Here is an 18883-nt window from a genome sequence, read left to right as displayed (position 1 = left end):
TGGTTCAGGCTTGTGGTGGTGGTGTAATGGTGTGGGGGAGGAGGGGGGGGTAGTGGTTCAGGCTGGTGGTGGGGGTGTAATGGTGTGGGGGAGGAGGGGGGGTAGTGGTTCAGGCTGGTGGTGGGGGTGTAATGGTGTGGGGGAGGAGGGGGGGGGTAGTGGTTCAGGCTTGTGGTGGTGGTGTAATGGTGTGGGGGAGGAGGGGGGGGGTAGTGGTTCAGGCTGGTGGTGGGGGTGTAATGGTGTGGAGGAGGGGGGGGGGTTAGTGGTTCAGGCTGGTGGTGGGGGTGTAATGGTGTGGAGGAGGAGGGGGGGGTTAGTGGTTCAGGCTGGTGGTGGTGGTGTAATGGTGTGGGGGAGGAGGGGGGTTAGTGGTTCAGGCTTGTGGTGGTGGTGTAATGGTGTGGGGGAGGAGGGGGGGGTAGTGGTTCAGGCTGGTGGTGGGGGTGTAATGGTGTGGGGGAGGAGGGGGGGTAGTGGTTCAGGCTGGTGGTGGGGGTGTAATGGTGTGGGGGAGGAGGGGGGGTTAGTGGTTCAGGCTGGTGGTGGGGGTGTAATGGTGTGGAGGAGGAGGGGGGGGTAGTGGTTCAGGCTGGTGGTGGGGGTGTAATGGCGTGGGGGAGGAGGGGGGGTAGTGGTTCAGGCTGGTGGTGGGGGTGTAATGGTGTGGGGGAGGAGGGGGGGTAGTGGTTCAGGCTTGTGGTGGTGGTGTAATGGTGTGGGGGAGGAGGGGGGGGGTAGTGGTTCAGGCTGGTGGTGGTGGTGTAATGGTGTGGGGGAGGAGGGGGGGTAGTGGTTCAGGCTGGTGGTGGGGGTGTAATGGTGTGGGGGAGGAGGGGGGGGTAGTGGTTCAGGCTGGTGGTGGGGGTGTAATGGTGTGGGGGAGGAGGGGGGGGTAGTGATTCAGGCTTGTGGTGGTGGTGTAATGGTGTGGGGGAGGAGGGGGGGGTATTGGTTCAGGCTGGTGGTGGGGGTGTAATGGTGTGGAGGAGGGGGGGGGGGGTTAGTGGTTCAGGCTGGTGGTGGGGGTGTAATGGTGTGGAGGAGGAGGGGGGGGGTTAGTGGTTCAGGCTTGTGGTGGTGGTGTAATGGTGTGGGGGAGGAGGGGGGGGTAGTGGTTCAGGCTGGTGGTGGGGGTGTAATGGTGTGGGGGAGGAGGGGGGGGTAGTGGTTCAGGCTGGTGGTGGGGGTGTAATGGTGTGGGGGAGGAGGGGGGGTAGTGGTTCAGGCTTGTGGTGGTGGTGTAATGGTGTGGGGGAGGAGGGGGGGGTAGTGGTTCAGGCTGGTGGTGGGGGTGTAATGGTGTGGAGGAGGGGGGGGGGGTTAGTGGTTCAGGCTGGTGGTGGGGGTGTAATGGTGTGGAGGAGGAGGGGGGGTTAGTGGTTCAGGCTGGTGGTGGTGGTGTAATGGTGTGGGGGAGGAGGGGGGGTAGTGGTTCAGGCTTGTGGTGGTGGTGTAATGGTGTGGGGGTGGAGGGGGGGGTAGTGGTTCAGGCTGGTGGTGGGGGTGTAATGGCGTGGGGGAGGAGGGGGGTAGTGGTTCAGGCTGGTGGTGGGGGTGTAATGGTGTGGGGGAAGAGGGGGGGTTAGTGGTTCAGGCTGGTGGTGGGGGTGTAATGGTGTGGGGGAGGAGGGGGGGGTAGTGGTTCAGGCTGGTGGTGGTGGTGTAATGGTGTGGGGGAGGAGGGGGGGTAGTGGTTCAGGCTGGTGGTGGGGGTGTAATGGTGTGGGGGAGGAGGGGGGGTAGTGGTTCAGGCTGGTGGTGGGGGTGTAATGGTGTGGAGGAGGAGGGGGGGTAGTGGTTCAGGCTGGTGGTGGGGGTGTAATGGTGTGGGGGAGGAGGGGGGGTTAGTGGTTCAGGCTGGTGGTGGGGGTGTAATGGTGTGGAGGAGGAGGGGGGGTAGTGGTTCAGGCTGGTGGTGGGGGTGTAATGGTGTGGGGGAGGAGGGGGGGTTAGTGGTTCAGGCTGGTGGTGGTGGTGTAATGGTGTGGGGGAGGAGGGGGGGTAGTGGTTCAGGCTGGTGGTGGTGGTGTAATGGTGTGGGGGAGGAGGGGGGGTAGTGGTTCAGGCTGGTGGTGGGGGTGTAATGGTGTGGGGGAGGAGGGGGGGTTAGTGGTTCAGGCTGGTGGTGGGGGTGTAATGGTGTGGAGGAGGAGGGGGGGTTAGTGGTTCAGGCTGGTGGTGGGGGTGTAATGGTGTGGAGAAGGAGGGGGGGTTAGTGGTTCAGGCTTGTGGTGGGGGTGTAATGGTGTGGAGGAGGAGGGGGGGGGTAGTGGTTCAGGCTGGTGGTGGGGGTGTAATGGTGTGGGGGAGGAGGGGGGGTAGTGGTTCAGGCTTGTGGTGGGGGTGTAATGGTGTGGGGGAGGAGGGGGGGGGTTAGTGGTTCAGGCTGGTGGTGGGGGTGTAATGGTGTGGAGGAGGAGGGGGGGTTAGTGGTTCAGGCTTGTGGTGGGGGTGTAATGGTGTGGAGGAGGAGGGGGGGGGTAGTGGTTCAGGCTGGTGGTGGGGGTGTAATGGTGTGGAGGAGGAGGGGGGGGTAGTGGTTCAGGCTGGTGGTGGGGGTGTAATGGTGTGGGGGAGGAGGGGGGGTAGTGGTTCAGGCTGGTGGTGGGGGTGTAATGGTGTGGGGGGGGAGGGGGGGGTAGTGGTTCAGGCTGGTGGTGGGGGTGTAATGGTGTGGGGGAGGAGGGGGGGTTAGTGGTTCAGGCTTGTGGTGGGGGTGTAATGGTGTGGGGGAGGAGGGGGGGTAGTGGTTCAGGCTGGTGGTGGTGGTGTAATGGTGTGGGGGAGGAGGGGGGGGTAGTGGTTCAGGCTGGTGGTGGGGGTGTAATGGTGTGGGGGAGGAGGGGGGGTAGTGGTTCAGGCTGGTGGTGGGGGTGTAATGGTGTGGGGGGGGGAGGGGGGGTAGTGGTTCAGGCTGGTGGTGGGGGTGTAATGGTGTGGGGGAGGAGGGGGGGTAGTGGTTCAGGCTGGTGGTGGGGGTGTAATGGTGGGGGAGGAGGAGGAGGGGGGGTAGTGGTTCAGGCTGGTGGTGGGGGTGTAATGGTGTGGGGGAGGAGGGGGGGGTAGTGGTTCAGGCTTGTGGTGGGGGTGTAATGGTGTGGAGGAGGAGGGGGGGGTAGTGGTTCAGGCTGGTGGTGGGGGTGTAATGGTGTGGGGGAGGAGGGGGGGGTAGTGGTTCAGGCTTGTGGTGGGGGTGTAATGGTGTGGAGGAGGAGGGGGGGGTAGTGGTTCAGGCTGGTGGTGGGGGTGTAATGGTGTGGGGGAGGAGGGGGGGTAGTGGTTCAGGCTTGTGGTGGGGGTGTAATGGTGTGGGGGAGGAGGGGGGGGTTAGTGGTTCAGGCTGGTGGTGGGGGTGTAATGGTGTGGAGGAGGAGGGGGGGTTAGTGGTTCAGGCTTGTGGTGGGGGTGTAATGGTGTGGAGGAGGAGGGGGGGGGTAGTGGTTCAGGCTGGTGGTGGGGGTGTAATGGTGTGGAGGAGGAGGGGGGGGGTAGTGGTTCAGGCTGGTGGTGGGGGTGTAATGGTGTGGGGGAGGAGGGGGGGTAGTGGTTCAGGCTGGTGGTGGGGGTGTAATGGTGTGGGGGGGGAGGGGGGGGTAGTGGTTCAGGCTGGTGGTGGGGGTGTAATGGTGTGGGGGAGGAGGGGGGGTTAGTGGTTCAGGCTTGTGGTGGGGGTGTAATGGTGTGGGGGAGGAGGGGGGGTAGTGGTTCAGGCTGGTGGTGGTGGTGTAATGGTGTGGGGGAGGAGGGGGGGTAGTGGTTCAGGCTGGTGGTGGGGGTGTAATGGTGTGGGGGAGGAGGGGGGGTAGTGGTTCAGGCTGGTGGTGGGGGTGTAATGGTGTGGGGGGGGAGGGGGGGGGTAGTGGTTCAGGCTGGTGGTGGGGGTGTAATGGTGTGGGGGAGGAGGGGGGGTAGTGGTTCAGGCTGGTGGTGGGGGTGTAATGGTGGGGGAGGAGGAGGAGGGGGGGTAGTGGTTCAGGCTGGTGGTGGGGGTGTAATGGTGTGGGGGAGGAGGGGGGGGTAGTGGTTCAGGCTTGTGGTGGGGGTGTAATGGTGTGGAGGAGGAGGGGGGGTAGTGGTTCAGGCTGGTGGTGGGGGTGTAATGGTGTGGGGGAGGAGGGGGGGGTAGTGGTTCAGGCTTGTGGTGGGGGTGTAATGGTGTGGAGGAGGAGGGGGGGGTAGTGGTTCAGGCTGGTGGTGGGGGTGTAATGGTGTGGGGGAGGAGGGGGGGGTAGTGGTTCAGGCTTGTGGTGGGGGTGTAATGGTGTGGGGGGGGAGGGGGGGGTAGTGGTTCAGGCTGGTGGTGGGGGTGTAATGGTGTGGAGGAGGATGGGGGGGGTAGTGGTTCAGGCTGGTGGTGGGGGTGTAATGGTGTGGGGGAGGAGGGGGGGTAGTGGTTCAGGCTGGTGGTGGGGGTGTAATGGTGTGGGGGGGGAGGGGGGGGGGTAGTGGTTCAGGCTGGTGGTGGGGGTGTAATGGTGTGGGGGAGGAGGGGGGGTAGTGGTTCAGGCTGGTGGTGGTGGTGTAATGGTGTGGGGGAGGAGGGGGGGGTAGTGGTTCAGGCTGGTGGTGGGGGTGTAATGGTGTGGGGGAGGAGGGGGGGTAGTGGTTCAGGCTGGTGGTGGGGGTGTAATGGTGTGGGGGGGGAGGGGGGGTAGTGGTTCAGGCTGGTGGTGGGGGTGTAATGGTGTGGGGGAGGAGGGGGGGTAGTGGTTCAGGCTGGTGGTGGGGGTGTAATGGTGGGGGAGGAGGAGGAGGGGGGGTAGTGGTTCAGGCTGGTGGTGGGGGTGTAATGGTGTGGGGGAGGAGGGGGGGGTAGTGGTTCAGGCTTGTGGTGGGGGTGTAATGGTGTGGAGGAGGAGGGGGGGGTAGTGGTTCAGGCTGGTGGTGGGGGTGTAATGGTGTGGGGGAGGAGGGGGGGGTAGTGGTTCAGGCTTGTGGTGGGGGTGTAATGGTGTGGAGGAGGAGGGGGGGGTAGTGGTTCAGGCTGGTGGTGGGGGTGTAATGGTGTGGGGGAGGAGGGGGGGGTAGTGGTTCAGGCTTGTGGTGGGGGTGTAATGGTGTGGAGGAGGAGGGGGGGGTAGTGGTTCAGGCTGGTGGTGGGGGTGTAATGGTGTGGGGGGGTTTACGTGATTCTATCATGTCACTATGGAGGAAGATCTCTGAGGAATGTTTGACACTATTGTATCTATGCCATGAAGAATTAAGGCAGTTTTGAAGGTAAAAGGGTGTCCAACCCGGTCCTAGCAATGTGTACCTAATAAAGCGGCCGGTGAGTGTAGAGAGGGGGAATCTCCATAGCAGGTAGACAGCAATAAATTCCTAACAAAAGTTCTAACTCCCTCATTCCTCCACCCAAAAATGAAAAGGACAACTTTTGGCCAGAGATACGTTTTCTTTTCCCTGTAATACTCTATTGTTACATTAGTTTGATTTTTAGATGTGTGGAAGGAGTGTCTAACCCAGGGTTCTAAACTGGGGTTCCTCTAGAGGTTGCTAGGGGTTCCTTTCAGAGGTTGCTAGGGGTTCCTCCAGAGGTTGCTAGGGGTTCCTCCAGAGGTTGCTAGGGGTTCCTCCAGAGGTTGCTAGGGGTTCCTCCAGAGGTTGTTAGGGGTTCCTTTCAGAGGTTGTTAGGGGTTTCTCCAGAGGTTGCTAGGGGTTCCTCCAGAGGTTGTTAGGGGTTTCTCCAGAGGTTGCTAGGGGTTCCTCCAGAGGTTGTTAGGGGTTTCTCCAGAGGTTGTTAGGGGTTTCTCCAGAGGTTGTTAGGGTTTCCTCCAGAGGTTGCTAGGGGTTCCTCCAGAGGTCGCTAGGGGTTCCTCCAGAGGTTGCTAGGGGTTCCTCCAGAGGTTGTTAGGGGTTCCTTTCAGAGGTTGTTAGGGGTTTCTCCAGAGGTTGCTAGGGGTTCCTCCAGAGGTTGTTAGGGGTTTCTCCAGAGGTTGTTAGGGGTTCCTCCAGAGGTTGTTAGGGGTTCCTCCAGAGGTTGCTAGGGGTTCCTCCAGAGGTTGTTAGGGTTTCCTCCAGAGGTTGCTAGGGGTTCCTCCAGAGGTTGCTAGGGGTTCCTCCAGAGGTTGTTAGGGGTTCCTTTCAGAGGTTGCTAGGGGTTCCTCCAGAGGTTGTTAGGGGTTCCTCCAGAGGTTGTTAGGGGTTCCTTTCAGAGGTTGCTAGGGGTTCCTTCAGAGGTTGTTAGGGTTTCCTCCAGAGGTTGCTAGGGGTTCCTCCAGAGGTTGCTAGGGGTTCCTCCAGAGGTTGCTAGGGGTTCCTTGATCAATGAGCAATTTCTGGTTCTCAGATACGTTCCCTCTGACGCCATTCATTTTTTTAGCTATCTGTAAGAGGGGAATTCTTCCCAATGACAACAAGTGTAAGGCGCGTTCTTCCCACTGACCATCACACTAATGTATCCTGAGTTGTAGATATAGGAATTATTATCAGAGGCAGTGGCGGCTGGTGCTCAAAATTTTTGGGGAGCCCAAACAGAAAAATGTAATAGGCATTGCTTTGCAGCAAAAAACGCTGTAAAAAATTGCGTGACTTTGAGGTCACAAAAGTGTGAATGGGGCCTTCAGTAATTAAAGCATAGCTACCCCCTTTCAATGCAGAATGACCAGCGTGTCCCCTTTCAATGCAGAGAGACCAGCGTGCCCCCTTTCAATGCAGAGAGACCAGCGTGCTCCCTTTCAATGTAGAGAGACCAGCGTGCCCCCTTTCAATGCAGAGAGACCAGCGTGCCCCCTTTCAATGCAGAGAGACCAGCGTGCCCCCTTTCAATGTAGAGGGACCAGCGTGCCCCCTTTCAATGCAGAGAGACCAGTGTGCCCCCTTTCAATGCAGAGAGACCAGCGTGCCCCCTTTCAATGCAGAGAGACCAGCGTGCCCCCTTTCAATGTAGAGGGACCAGCGTGCCCCCTTTCAATGCAGAGAGACCAGCGTGCCCCCTTTCAATGCAGAGAGACCAGCGTGCCCCCTTTCAATGCAGAGAGACCAGCGTGCCCCCTTTCAATGTAGAGAGACCAGCGTGTCCCCTTTCAATGCAGAGAGACCAGCGTGCCCCCTTTCAATGCAGAGAGACCAGCGTGCCCCCTTTCAATGTAGAGGGACCAGCGTGCCCCCTTTCAATGCAGAGAGACCAGTGTGCCCCCTTTCAATGCAGAGAGACCAGCGTGCCCCCTTTCAATGTAGAGGGACCAGCGTGCCCCCTTTCAATGCAGAGAGACCAGTGTGCCCCCTTTCAATGCAGAGAGACCAGCGTGCCCCCTTTCAATGCAGAGAGACCAGTGTGCCCCCTTTCAATGCAGAGAGACCAGCGTGCCCCCTTTCAATGTAGAGGGACCAGCGTGCCCCCTTTCAATGCAGAGAGACCAGTGTGCCCCCTTTCAATGCAGAGAGACCAGCGTGCCCCCTTTCAATGTAGAGGGACCAGCGTGCCCCCTTTCAATGCAGAGAGACCAGTGTGCCCCCTTTCAATGCAGAGAGACCAGCGTGCCCCCTTTCAATGTAGAGAGACCAGCATGCCCCCTTTCAATGCAGAGAGACCAGCGTGTCCCCTTTCAATGCAGAGAGACCAGTGTGCCCACTTTCAATGCAGAGAGACCAGCGTGCTCCCTTTCAATGTAGAGAGACCAGCGTGCCCCCTTTCAATGTAGAGGGACCAGCGTGCCCCCTTTCAATGCAGAGAGACCAGCGTGCCCCCTTTCAATGTAGAGAGACCAGCGTGCCCCCTTTCAATGTAGAGAGACCAGCATGCCCCCTTTCAATGTAGAGGGACCAACGTGCCCCCTTTCAATGTAGAGGGACCAGCGTGCCCCCTTTCAATGTAGAGGGACCAGCGTGCCCCCTTTCAATACAGAGATGCCAGCGTGCCCCCTTTCAATGCAGAGATACCAGCATGCCCCCTTTCAATGCAGAGATGCCAGCGTGCCCCCTTTCAATGCAGAGATGCCAGCATGCCCCCTTTCAATGCAGAGTGAACAGCGTGCCAAGCCCCCCCCCCCCTCGAGACCAGTGCACTTACCTATAGCGGTGGCTTCCCTTCAGACCTCCCGCCTCCTCCTCTGCCAATGGCATGGGGTTTGCCTTTTGGCCAATCAGGCAGCGCGTAACGGACCCGCTTCCTGATTGGCCAGGAGGAGGATCCGTGTGACAATAGCAAATTTTCATTCGCTATTGTCACACAATGGGTGGGCTTGGGGCGCACTGCTCTGCGCCCCGGGTCCACCCTTTGCTGAAGCCTATTAGAGCCTCTGGATCTAATCAGGTGACTAAAAAAAAAAAAAAGCCCCCATTGAACTCCATGCATCCGGCGCCCCATATGTAGATTAGGGGGCCGGATGCATGGATAGGGGGGCGGCGCCCCTGTGCCCCCAACGCACCAGCCGCCACTGATTAGGGGTTCCCTGAGACAGGAATGTTCTTTCCAGGGTTCCTCTGTGCTGAGGTTGAGTTAAGGTTGAGAAAGGCCGGTCTAACCCAATTCTTCTTCCTGGTGGCCATTCTATCCATTATGTATTCTGTTCTGAAGGTTCTTTTATTTTATAGATCCTTTGGCGGGGATGGAAAGTGGACCGTTTCTAATAAACACATGAGACTTTATACTAACCAATCACTTCTCTAAAACCAAAGCAGAAAGACGCCCAATACACAAATCATAGGTGATAGAAGACACTTACCTTACATCAAGGATATCGTTGTAGGACCTCTTCATTGGGATCTTCTCATGTAGTCCTTGTTGGGGTATACTCCAATCCAATACATTTACTGGAGTTATATAGAAGAAGAAGGAGACAGGGTTCATATTCTGCTCAGGATACACACATACATTCATAGGTACCCACACACATATACAGTATTTGACAAAAGTAAGTACACCCCTCCCATTCTATCTTTTCATGTGACAACACTGAAGAAATGAGACTTTGCTACAATGTAAAGTAGTGAGTGTACAGCTTGTATAACAGTGTAAATTTACTGTCCCCTCAAAATAACTCAACACACAGCCATTAATGTCTAAACCGCTGGCAACAAAAGTGAGTACACCCCTAAGTGACAATGTCCAAATTGGGCCCAATTAGCCATTTTCCCTCCCCGGTGTCATGTGACTCGTTAGTGTTACAAGGTCTAAGGTGTGAATGGGGAGCAGGGGTGTTACATTTGGTGTTATCGCTCTCACTCTCTCATACTGGTCACTGGAAGTTCAACATGGCACCTCATGGCAAAGAACTCTCTGAGGATCTGAAAATAATTATTGTTGCTCTACATAAAGATGGCCTAGGCTATAAGAAGATTGCCAAGACCCTGAAACTGAGCTGCAGCACGGTGGCCAAGACCATACAGCGGTTTACCAGGACAGATTCCACTCAGAACAGGCCTCGCCATGGTCGATCAAAGAAGTTGAGTGCCACATGCTCAGCGTCATATCCAGAGGTTGTCTTTGGGAAATAGACGTATGAGTGCTGCCAGCATTGCTGCAGAGGCTGAAGGGGTGGGGGGGTCAGCCTGTCAGTGCTCAGACCATACGCCGCACACTGCATCAAATTGGTCTGCATGGCTGTCATCCCAGAAGGAAGCCTCTTCTAAAGATGATGAACAAGAAAGCCTGCAAACAGTTTGCTGAAGACAAGCAGACTAAGGACATGGATTACTGGAACCATCTCCTGTGCTCTGATGAGACCAAGATAAACTTATTTGTACACAAGGTGAGGAGTACAAAGACAAGTGTGTCTTCCTACAGTCAGGCATGGTGGTGGGAGTGTCATGGTCTGGGGCTGCATGAGTGCTGCCGGCACTGGGGAGCTACAGATCATTGAGGGAACCATGAATGCCAACATGTACTGTGACATACTGAAGCAGAGCATGATCCCCTCCCTTCATGTTACCAGTGCCTACCGGAAAGCTCACAATTTCTACTTGCGATCGGGAGCTTTCCAATCATGTGACAGCCAATCACGGTGCTCAGATGATCGTAAACGCCGCCAGGCTCTAAGGGGTTAATGTGTGTTAAAGTTGAAGCAAGTGTGAATGAGCCCTTACTCTGCTGCTACTAAGAGAAGAGAGTCCCGGGATCATTGCGCTTTGATGTTTTGGAGTAGTCCATGCCCCACTGGCGCCCGCATTATAATCAAAAGACAGCTACTGCGCGGGCTTAAAATGCCAAGAGGGTGCACATGGATGTTCTCCTATCCTCGCACTGCCTGCGCGCTGCTCTCTGTGATCCCCGAGTCCTTGGGACTCAGCTGATCACAGATCAGGGTAAAGGGCCAATCACAGTAGGCCCTTTACCATGTGATCATCTGTCAGCCAATGACAGCTGATCACAGAAGTAAACAGAAGCCGGAAACCAACTTCTGTTAAAAGGACATCGGTCCCCTTAGTGCCCACCAGTGCTGCTAATCAGTGTCCTCTAGTGCTGCTAATCAGTGCCCATCAGTGCCTCATCATCAGTGTCAATTGTCAGTGCTGCCTATTGGCGCTGCCTACCAGTACCTATCAGTGCCCATCAGTGCCACCTATCATTGCCCATCAGTGCCACCTATCAGTGCTGCCTATCAGTGCCACCACTTTATGCCACCTCTTCATGCCACCTATCAGTGTCCTCTAGTGCTGCTAATCAGTGCCCATCAGTGCCTCATCATCAGTGTCAATTGTCAGTGCTGCCTATTGGTGCTGCCTACCAGTACCTAACAGTACCCATCAGTGCCACCTATCATTGCCCATCAGTGCCACCTATCAGTGCTGCCTATCAGTGCCACCACTTTATGCCACATCTTCATGCCACCTATCAGTGCAGATCAGTGCCCAGCAGTGCCACCTATCAGTGCCCATTAGTGCTTCCTCATCAGTGCCCATCAGTGCCACCCATCAGTGCAGCCTCATCAGTGCCTCCTGAGCAGTGCCCACCAGTGTCGCCTCATCAGTGCCACCTATCAGTGCTGCCTATCAGCGCCACCACTTTATGCCACCTTTTCATGCCACCTATCAGTCCCGATCAGTGCCACCTCATCAGTGCCCATCAGTGCCACCTATCAGTGCCCGTTAGTGCTTCCTCATCTGTGCCCATCAGTGCCACCCATCAGTGCAGCCTCATCAGTGCCTCCTGAGCAGTGCCCACCAGTGCCGCCTCATCAGTGCCACCTATCAGTGCTGCGTCATCAGTGCCCATCAGTGCCTCCTGAGCAGTGCCCACCAGTGCCAGCTCATCAGTGCCCATCAGCGTCACCTATCAGTGCCCATCAGTGCCAACTCATCTGTGCCCATCAGTTCAGCCTATCAGTGCCACCTCATCAGTGCAGCCTATCTGTGATGCCTATCAGTGCTGCCTCATCAGTGCCTCCTAATCAGTGCCACTTCATTAATGCCCATCAGTGCCACCTATCAGTGCCTATCAGTGAAGCCTCATCGTGTGTCCATCAGTGAAGAGGAAAAGACACCTGTTTGCAAAATTTGAAAAATGTTTTTTTTTTCTCAAAATCGTTTTCTCTTTTGCAAAAACATACCCCCCCCCCCCCAGTGGTGATTAAATACCACCAAAAGAAAGCTCCATCTGTGTGAAGTTTGTGTGGGAATGAACCCATTAATTACAAGGGTAGCGCTACAAAGAGATTCTGCCAATGCTTCCTGTAAGGGCTCAGTGCCTTCATAAGACTGCAGATCCGAGAGATTAGCCCTGTGCACAGGAGGTGATTAGGTGTGCCCAGGCACACCCGGCACACCCTGTGCACATTCCTATAGGGATTCGCCCCTGGAAGTGATGGCCCTCAGCAATGTCTGCATGTACACAGAATATGTGAGTCTCTGTCATTGGCCATGTGTGTGTTATACAGCCAGACAACACCTGTCCCTTTACAACACCTATCCCTTTACAACACCCGTTCCTTTACAACACCTGTCCCTTTACAACACCTGTCCCTTTACAACACCGGTCCCTTTACAACACCTGTCCCTTTACAACACCTGTCCCTTTACAACACCGGTCCCTTTACAACACCTGTCCCTTTACAACACCGGTCCCTTTACAACACCCGTCCCTTTACAACACCTGTCCCTTTACAACACCCGTCCCTTTACAACACCTGTCCCTTTACAACACCTGTCCCTTTACAACACCGGTCCCTTTACAACACCGGTCCCTTTACAACACCTGTCCCTTTACAACACCCGTCCCTTTACAACACCGGTCCCTTTACAACACCCGTCCCTTTACAACACCCGTCCCTTTACAACACCTGTCCCTTTACAACACCTGTCCCTTTACAACACCCGTCCCTTTACAACACCTATCCCTTTACAACACCTGTCCCTTTACAACACCTGTCCCTTTACAACACCCGTCCCTTTACAACACCTATCCCTTTACAACACCTGTCCCTTTACAACACCTGTCCCTTTACAACACCGGTCCCTTTACAACACCGGTCCCTTTACAACACCCGTCCCTTTACAACACCCGTCCCTTTACAACACCTGTCCCTTTACAACACCTGTCCCTTTACAACACCCGTCCCTTTACAACACCTATCCCTTTACAACACCTGTCCCTTTACAACACCTGTCCCTTTACAACACCGGTCCCTTTACAACACCGGTCCCTTTACAACACCCGTCCCTTTACAACACCCGTCCCTTTACAACACCGGTCCCTTTACAACACCTGTCCCTTTACAACACCCGTCCCTTTACAACACCTGTCCCTTTACAACACCCGTCCCTTTACAACACCTATCCCTTTACAACACCGGTCCCTTTACAACACCTGTCCCTTTACAACACCTGTCCCTTTACAACACCTGTCCCTTTACAACACCGGTCCCTTTACAACACCCGTCCCTTTACAACACCTGTCCCTTTACAACACCTGTCCCTTTACAACACCGGTCCCTTTACAACACCTGTCCCTTTACAACACCGGTCCCTTTACAACACCCGTCCCTTTACAACACCTGTCCCTTTACAACACCGGTCCCTTTACAACACCCGTCCCTTTACAACACCCGTCCCTTTACAACACCTGTCCCTTTACAACACCTGTCCCTTTACAACACCCGTCCCTTTACAACACCTGTCCCTTTACAACACCCGTCCCTTTACAACACCCGTCCCTTTACAACACCTGTCCCTTTACAACACCTGTCCCTTTACAACACCGGTCCCTTTACAACACCGGTCCCTTTACAACACCGGTCCCTTTACAACACCCGTCCCTTTACAACACCCGTCCCTTTACAACACCTATCCCTTTACAACACCTGTCCCTTTACAACACCGGTCCCTTTACAACACCTGTCCCTTTACAACACCGGTCCCTTTACAACACCTGTCCCTTTACAACACCTGTCCCTTTACAACACCTGTCCCTTTACAACACCGGCCCCTTTACAACACCGGCCCCTTTACAACACCTGTCCCTTTACAACACCTGTCCCTTTACAACACCTGTCCCTTTACAACACCGGTCCCTTTACAACACCCGTCCCTTTACAACACCGGTCCCTTTACAACACCCGTCCCTTTACAACACCTGTCCCTTTACAACACCGGTCCCTTTACAACACCCGTCCCTTTACAACACCCGTCCCTTTACAACACCCGTCCCTTTACAACACCTGTCCCTTTACAACACCCGTCCCTTTACAACACCTGTCCCTTTACAACACCCGTCCCTTTACAACACCTGTCCCTTTACAACACCGGTCCCTTTACAACACCGGTCCCTTTACAACACCGGTCCCTTTACAACACCGGTCCCTTTACAACACCGGTCCCTTTACAACACCGGTCCCTTTACAACACCCGTCCCTTTACAACACCCGTCCCTTTACAACACCTGTCCCTTTACAACACCTATCCCTTTACAACACCTGTCCCTTTACAACACCGGTCCCTTTACAACACCTGTCCCTTTACAACACCGGTCCCTTTACAACACCTGTCCCTTTACAACACCTGTCCCTTTACAACACCGGTCCCTTTACAACACCCGTCCCTTTACAACACCCGTCCCTTTACAACACCTGTCCCTTTACAACACCTATCCCTTTACAACACCTGTCCCTTTACAACACCGGTCCCTTTACAACACCTGTCCCTTTACAACACCTGTCCCTTTACAACACCGGCCCCTTTACAACACCGGCCCCTTTACAACACCTGTCCCTTTACAACACCTGTCCCTTTACAACACCTGTCCCTTTACAACACCTGTCCCTTTACAACACCTGTCCCTTTACAACACCGGTCCCTTTACAACACCGGTCCCTTTCACTTCATCATCCTTCATCACCTGTGACTGAGAGAACGGGAAGAATGTGTTTGGTTCTCACTTGATTGTCCCCCGGATATTGATTAAAGAGTCATTCCAGGTACAGCCTGGTAGACGAAGGGATTCAAACAATCGATGCATGTCGGGCATTGGCATCTCCTCTTCAACATAAAACGTCAAATCCAGTTTGGTCTGAGGCCGACTCCTGATAAGCTCATGAAGGTCATTACAGGTCGGCTGGGTTAAGCTGCAGATGAACCTTTACAGAAAGACAGAACATCTGTTACTTTCCCTCCATCTCCAACCACCAATATCTTCATTTCAACCACCAAAGTTTGACAGCTCAGCTCCTGCAGGGGGCAGCCCAAATCTCAGAGTCCCTCACACAGAGGTTTTATTCTAGAGCCCTGCAGATAAACCACTTTGTTGTTCCGGGTGGACGTCATATGACGACTCGCGTTCACCCCACAGGCCAATCTGTCCACTGGACACAGCCGATGACTGATCACTGTACCAGCCCGCCGCCGATACCATGTGATCATTGTGACCAATCACAGCAGATCACGTGGCAATTGTAAACAATTTAGGGTTTCCTTTCATGCCATTCATTGTATACAATTGTGTTACTAGCTGTGACTGGTCACAGTAATCACCTGGTACAGACCAGTGGCGGCTTATGCTCCATGGGCCGGGAGGGGTGGCAGCTGATGGACCACACCATACCCCCCCGACCACACCAGCTCCAGCCCGCACACCATACCCCCCACCGGTCGCCAGCTCACTCACCCTGGACTGGCAGGTGGAGGCGGCGGCGGCTTCCCCCTTAGTCTCCTCCGTGTGGGCTTCCCCTTCGTCTCCTCCCTCCTCCTTGGCCAATAGCATGGTTTCTCCTTTCGGCCAGTCGGGAAACGGGTCTCAGGACCCACTTCCTGATTGTCCAGGAGGAGAATCCGCGTGATAATAGCGAATATTCATTTGCTATTGTCACACAACTTGGTGGGTTCAGGGCGCAGTGCTCTGCGCCCAAGCCCACCCTTTTTTGAAGCCTATTAGAGCCTCTGGCTCTAATCACATTGGAATCCATGTGTCCAGCGCCCTGTATGTAGATTAGGGGGCCGGACGCATGGATAGGGGGGCAGCACCCCTACGCCCCCATTGGAATCCATGTATCCGGCGCCCTGCATGTAGATTAGGGGGCCGGACACATGAATAGGGGGGCGGCGCCCCCTACGCCCCCATTGGAATCCATCTATCCGGCGCGCTGCATGTAGATTAGGGGGCCGGACGCATGAATAGGGGGGCGGCGCCCCTACGCCCCCATTGGATGGGCCGTCACTGGTACAGACAGGGCCAATCACATCCCATCTTTACCATGATGATTAGCTGTGGCCAATCATGAAGACTTGGCATGATATAGCCATCTGCGGAGCATTAATCAGGCGAGCTGGTAAAAACGACAAGCCCAAGAAATCCCTCCCGCTGCTTCAGAATGCAATCCAGCTGCTAATTAGCCGCTTGATCCGCTTTCGTAAGAACCACTCGTCGGCTGGAAAAAACAAATACTGAGGTTATGGTTGATAGCTTCAGCCATAACCCCGGTAAGTCCCGCTTCACACTGCTGTGATGCGGGGAAACCCTGCGAACCGGCACTGAGATCTGCGAATCGCTGGGGGTGTCAATGTAAAGTTAATGACACCTCCAGATTGGTTCACAGATCGCAGTGCGAACTGTGAAATGGTGCAGGAAATCGGATCTCATAGGTGTGAACACCCAATGCAATCCGATTCCATTGGGAACCAAAAATAGGGTCCTGCATCCATATTGTATGGATGAAATCGCATCGCACAGACATCGCATGGGATCTGCACAGCAATGCGGTACGAATCACATGCAATGTCTGGCATTGCACTAGTGTGAACCGGCACCTAACCACTTATACAGGGGCAATCTCATAAATTGAGATTATCAGTAATTCAGTTCAAAAAGGTAAACTCTTATATTTTCTATAGATGTGTTACACAGGGAGTGAGAGATTTCACACATTTCTTTCTTTTCATTTTGATGATTATGGCTTCCAGCGAGTGACACCCCAAAATTTTGCATCTCAGAAAATTAGAATATTACATAAGACCAATAAAAAAAAAAAGGATTTGTAATCCAGAAATGTTGTCTTAGTGAAAAGTCTGTCCATGTACACTATAGTATGCACTCAATACTTGGTCGGGGCTCCTTTTGCATGAATTACTGCATCAATGCGGCGTGGCATGGAGGCGATCAGCCTGTGGCACTGCTGAGCTGCTATGGAAGCCCAGGTTGCTTTGATAGCGGCCTTCAGCTCCTCTGAATTGTTGGGTCTGGTGTCTCTCATCTTCCTATTGACAATACCCCACAGATTCTCTATTGGGTTTAGGTCTGGCGAGTTTGCTGGACAATCAAGCACAGTGATCCCATGATCATGTGACCAGGTATTGGTAGGTTTGGCAGTGTGGGCGGCGCCAAGTCCTGCTGGAAAATGAAATCAGCATCTCCATAAAGCTGGTCAGAAGAGGGAAGCATGAAGAGCTCTAGAATTTGGGACCTTGATTTCCAAATGAGATGCAAAATTTTCCACAGTCAGTGATGGTTTGGGGAGCCGTGTCATCTGCTGGTGTTGGTCCTCTGTGTTTTATCAAGTCCAAAGTCAGTGCAGCCCTCTAGCAGGAAATTCTAGAGCTCTTCATGCTTCCCTCTGCTGACCAGCTTTATGGAGATGCTGATTTCATTTTCCAGCAGGACTTTTTACTAGTGATCGACCGATTTTGGTTTTTCGTTGCCGATACCGATATCGATATTTTGGCCATTGCATATCGGCATTGGCCAAAATTTTCGTACATTTAAAAAAAAATATATATTGTACTCTTGTGGAGGGATCTGGGGGTCTAAAAGACCCCAAACCCCTCCTCTGCACTTAAAAGTCATTCTTTTTAATCTGATGCCAAGTACCCGAAAGTGATGTCATGAGATCAATTCCGGGTTTTTACATGGAGACCCAATCAGAGCCGAATGCGGCTTTGATCGGGTCTTCGGTGGCCATGCAGGCTGGTTGCCCGGGTCTCCCGGTGGGACGGGAGACCCGGGCGAGCCGCGGAAGGAGGAGGGGGGGGGGCGACCCCTCCCGCTTCTTGTAATGACAGCCGAGCGGGTTCTCAGCCGCATCGGTTGTCATTACAAGACAGCCAACCGTCGGCTATGGACACCGGTACCGGAGTGATGACTCTAGCTACAGGCATCACTCCGGTACAAGCACTTTCCCGAAATATCGGCAATATCGGTAACCTCAGGTGCCGATTCCGATTTATCGGGGAAAGTGCATATCGGCCCTCCATATATCGGCAATGTCGGTAACCTCCGGGGCCGAATCTGATATATCGGGGAAAGTGCATATAGGCCCTCCATATATCGGCAATATCAGTAACCTCCGGAGCCAAATCTGATATATCGGGGAAAGTGCATATCGGCCCCCAATATATCGGCAATATCGGTAACCTCCGGGGCTGAATCTGATTTATCGGGGAAAGTGCATATCGGCCCTCCATATATCGGCAATATCGGTAACCTCCGGGGCCGAATCTGATATATCGGGGAAAGTGCATATCGGCCCTCCATATATCGGCAGTATCGGTAACCTCCAGGGCCGAATCTGATATATCGTGGAAAGTGCATATTGGCCCCCAATATATCGGCTTTGCCAATAATCGGTCGATCCATACTTGGCACCTGCCCACACTGCCAAACCTACGAATACCTGGTCACATGATCTTGGGATCACTTTGTTTAATTGGCCAGCAAACTCACCTGACCTAAACCCCATAGAGAATCTGTGGGGAATGGTCAGGAGGAAGATTAGAGACACCAGACCCAACAATGCAGAGGAGCTGAAGGCCGCTATCAAAGCAACCTGGGCTTCCATAACATCTCAGCAGTGCCACAGGCTGATCGCCTTCATGCCACGCTGCATTGATGCAGTAATTCATGCAACAGGAGCCCCGACCAAGTATTGAGTGCATCCTATACTGTACATGGACAGACTTCTCATCCTATACTGTACATGGACAGACTTCTCACTAAGACAACATTTCTACATTACAAATCCTTTTTTTATTGGTCTTATGTAATATTCTAATTTCCTGAGATACTGAATTTTGGGGTGTCACTCGCTGGAAGCCATAATCATCAAAATTAGAAGAAAAAAATTTATGAAATCCCTCACTCTGTGTTTAATGCATCTGTAACAGAACCGCCGACCCACACTGTGTTTGTGGACTTCCGTCAGTATACGGCTTCCTTGCAGTCCTGAACAGAGATATCAGATTTCCCAGCAGCTCCCCATACAAAGCTAGCCAACAACTTAGCTTGTACTGGAATCACCCTTTATTGAACAGTCACACAGAATTTATATACAGCATGGATCTCCCCCTCCTGATCATATTACCACACACAGGTCAGGGGTTGCCTGATTACATTATCCTATGCAGATGCAATTGTATACAGAAACAGAATTAACCTGAACTAATTATTTAGCCATCTGGACAGAACAATGTGAGGTCATTAACATTTAACAATGGGACAGGCAGGCTTAACACAATCCACATC

General features: G+C 53.9%; 2 protein-coding genes across 2 annotated transcripts in view; one reads left to right on the top strand and one right to left on the bottom strand.

Moving 5' to 3' along the window:
- Positions 1-18883, top strand: part of LOC309551015 (uncharacterized protein) — a gene marked incomplete at both ends in the record, with an annotated part of 209781 nt that overhangs the window by 20104 nt on the left and 170794 nt on the right.
- Positions 8679-18883, bottom strand: part of LOC309559461 (NACHT, LRR and PYD domains-containing protein 3-like) — a 44716-nt gene continuing 34511 nt past the window's right edge. Inside the window, exons 5-6 of the mRNA XM_082262733.1 lie at positions 14313-14510; positions 8679-8754 (exon numbers count right to left, since the gene is read on the bottom strand). Coding sequence (XP_082118859.1) covers positions 8712-8754; positions 14313-14510 — 241 coding nt within the window. The 3' untranslated portion in view covers positions 8679-8711. The remainder of the gene's footprint in view (positions 8755-14312; positions 14511-18883) is intronic.

The sequence above is a fragment of the Pelophylax lessonae genome, assembly GCF_965119305.1.
Source record: "Pelophylax lessonae genome assembly, chromosome: 1".
NCBI classification, from domain to species: domain Eukaryota; kingdom Metazoa; phylum Chordata; class Amphibia; order Anura; family Ranidae; genus Pelophylax; species Pelophylax lessonae.
Note: the sequence above shows the minus strand (reverse complement) of the source record. Positions and strands in the feature narration are given on the sequence as shown.